The 3344-nt window shown below is 54.9% G+C and overlaps 1 protein-coding gene across 1 annotated transcript; it reads left to right on the plus strand.

Annotated features, from left to right (window-relative positions):
• Positions 1–3: 3 nt before the first annotated feature.
• TMEM199 (transmembrane protein 199) lies at positions 4–1991 on the plus strand (the record flags this gene model as incomplete). The annotated part of the gene is made up of 4 exons (XM_010286190.1): positions 4–128; positions 1294–1330; positions 1669–1781; positions 1896–1991. Coding segments are annotated over 4 exons (371 nt in total), but the record flags the coding sequence as incomplete, so codon positions are not given.
• Between the last annotated feature and the right edge of the window lie 1353 nt (positions 1992–3344).

Consider the following 3344-nt stretch of genomic DNA (forward strand, 5'->3'; position numbering starts at 1 on the left):
GGCCCCCGGCCCTCACGGTGGTTCTGCCCTTCCCCCAGAACCCCGAGCTGGTGGCCCGGCTGGAGCGGATAAAAGCCAAGCTGGCCAACGAGGAGTACCGGCGGATGACCCGCAACATCACCGGCCAGGTGAGGGGCCTACTGCATGGCCTGCTGTCAGAATTCATTCCTTAAAAGCATGGCCATTCATTAGCAACCTACAGAGAGCGAAGGAAATTTGCTCCCTAGAGTGAGTGCAGTACAGAGGGAACATGGGCGGGGACCTGAGGAGTACACACTGTAAATGCAGGGGGACAACCGATACAGTGTTGAGGGCAGAGGTAGGACAGGGCTATGAGATACTGACTTTTGGGAACAGCTCACTGTGCCAAAGTTCTCAGGTTTTGATCTGGAAGACTGAGCACCTACGGTAAATGTTTTACTGGGAACATCTGTGCTGCCTTTTTCTGAACAGTTACATTTTTGTCATAGTTTTAAAATGAGATCATTCATGTCAAGTTAAAAGCTGAAAAAAAGAGGGTAATATTTGGGCACTTGTTCTTTCTGAGGAGGAGCTGAGATCTTTTGGCACAGTGACAGTTGGGACAAGCCAGCATCCCTTCCTGCTGGCGTTCGTTGTGATCCCGTCCTGCCCTTCCTCCTCCACACTGTGTCTGGCATCCCTGTGCGTTTAAGTCCCTGCATGTATCTTCCTGTTGCGTTAACTCCTGTGGGAAGATCTGCTTTGCTGTCTGTCAATGTTGGCCGCTTCACCTATGAACCAGAGTGGTTTTAGCAGAGCTGGGTAGTAATGACAGCAGCGTTCCTTCCAAACAGGGGAGAAGCAGGGGAGTATTCCCATATCTGTGTGCTTATCACATTCTTCCCTGCCTCCCCCCGGTATCTGGTGTTTGAAATTGTGTAACCATGTCTGATTTGACAAAGAGTGTGCAGAGCTTTGCAACATTGAGTTCTTGCCAGCTGTGTGAACACGGATGACAAGGTGAGACCCTCGAGTGTCTCTAATAGAGACAAACCTGCAGCAGAGAACCCAAATGCCAGAAAACACTCACACTCTGAGAAGAGTTTTGATTAGGAATGATCCCTTCTCAATGTCCTTGAATCAGACCACAAGCAAAAACCCAGAGGAACCGGGTCACTGTGGAACTGCTCCCCCGCACCCCGCCTGCTGCCAGGGCCTCCCAGCAGCTCCCTGAACTTCTGAATCTTAGGGACAGGGCGTTGGTGTTGCTTTTATTATGCAATTAACATTAAAACACAACGGATCACAAGTTGTTTTAATCCCTTCTTTTAGGAGATGAACGGGACATTGGCTGAATTTGGGAGACAAGGTGAGTGGCTGCCTGTCCTGCCGACAGCTGGCAGCATGTACCTACGGGTCAGGCACGGGAACTGTCGCAGCACTAGCTGTTGACATCAGGCAGCCCTTCCCTCTCCAAGTGTCTCACCAGTAGGTTTTAGTGCACAAAAGTGTTCCTCGAGTGAAGGGGCAGCCTGTTGGTCATTCTTATAAATATTTCTGGAGGCGTAAAGCATGTGAATCCTCCGGTATTCCTGTGGCCCAGCTGAGGCAGCCCTAGGCAGGATCCTTTAGCAGGATTGCAGTTTGTCCCCAGCCCTGTTCTCCAAGCCTTACCTAAAAGCAGTCGTCTTTCTCCTTCCTGTCCAGTTCGCTCTGTTAAAGCCGTTGTCATCACCATATTCAACTTCATTGTCACCGTGGTGGCTGCCTTCGCCTGCGCATACCTGGGCAGCCAGTACATCTTCATGGAGACCGCGGCGGTGAGTGAGCCCACGGTCTCGGAGCATGCTTGCGGCGTACCCTGTGCCGGCCAGGCAGGAGTGGCAGCTCCACGGCACGCGCAGGGTCCCTTATCTCTCTTTTTGTGTCCCCAGCGCGTCCTGTCAGCGGTAATCGTGGCCTCAGTGGTTGGCTTGGCCGAGCTGTACGTAATGGTGCGGACCCTTGAAGGGGACCTTGGGAAACTGTAATCACACACGTCCCTGTGAACTGCGTCCCTCGTGCTGGAGGCTTTTGCCTTCCCCAGGAGTCATTAATTTGGGGCAGGTTTATCTTCTACCATCTGTCTGTACCTGTTCCTGCTACCAGGAGGACTGCTGCATTCCTCAGGCCTCGTCCTTTGCTTCCCGCTCCTTAACGTTCCTGAAACGAATTATGGATTAAAAATCCCACAACTGCAGAACAGTCTTCTGTGGACTCTCACCACCCCAGCACAGAGAGGACATTAGCTCCCCACCTTCCTGTTCTCCTGTGAAGTTGCTGTCTTTTTATTCTGGAAATAAATAACACTGTGGGTTTGTGTTCTTCTTCCTGCCTGACGGGAGATGGCTGTTGCTATGCGTGACGCCAACTCGTCATCTAAGACACCTCAGAGAGCCCTGGATCTCCCCTCTCCCTCTGCATCCTGCTCCCACCAAAACCTGTCTTTGCCTGCCAGTGCTGCTCCTGCCTGCTCCCTTGCCCGCTCTCAGGAGAGCGTTCGTCCCTTGTGACCCACACGGCAGCACCCCACCCAGCTTGTGTTTGGAGGCGAGCCCTTTCCCCGCTCCGGTTCAGGACGATGACAGCATCCCACGCAGCCACGCTGGGGTTGGCACCTGGCTCAGCTTCGTCTGCAGCGGCTCAGCGTCCTCGCGCAGGGGCTGATGCGGCTGTCGTGGGGTGCGTGGTTCTACCTCCCCTGCCAAAAGGGTGCCCAGTTTCTGTGGGTGGGGAGGGGAAGCACCTCGACACAGAGCCGGGGGGCTTCTTGGGTGCTGCGGAACAGCGAGCAGAGCCAGCTGGGTGCACCCATGATCCCGTGGTGGGGAGGGGGCACCGAGGTTGGCCCTGACCTGGACACCTGCTGGCTGGGCAGCCTGCCAGAGCCAGACACGGTGATTAATGCTCTGATGGCAGCTAAGCCCCTCTGCAAACACGCTTTAATATCCGATACGGGGAGATCTGCCGGCACCTGCGAACGTGCCTGCGGATTAGGGGCGGCTGCGCCACAATCATCCGCGGATACGGCTTCAGATTAAGGTATTTTTTTCCAAAAGATTAGTCGGTATTAGGGGGCTGATGGGGGGCTGGCCCCACCACGGCTGCACTGGTATTTGGGATATTGGATGACAACCTTGGGACCTTCAGGACCGGTGGTAATTCCACACCCTAGTGAAATTGCAGTGCTAAGCCAGGGGTCCCCGGTGCTGGGGGAGTCCCTGGTGCTGGGGGTCCCCCCACCATGGCTATGGCTCGCCCAGGTTGGCGATGGCCGCGTTGTAGATGAGGTCGGAGATGGAGCCCAGCGAGGTGGGGAGGCCCGGAGCAGGGCTGCGGGCTCC

The sequence above is a fragment of the Phaethon lepturus genome, unplaced genomic scaffold (assembly GCF_000687285.1).
Source record: "Phaethon lepturus isolate BGI_N335 unplaced genomic scaffold, ASM68728v1 scaffold52494, whole genome shotgun sequence".
NCBI classification, from domain to species: Eukaryota; Metazoa; Chordata; class Aves; order Phaethontiformes; family Phaethontidae; genus Phaethon; species Phaethon lepturus.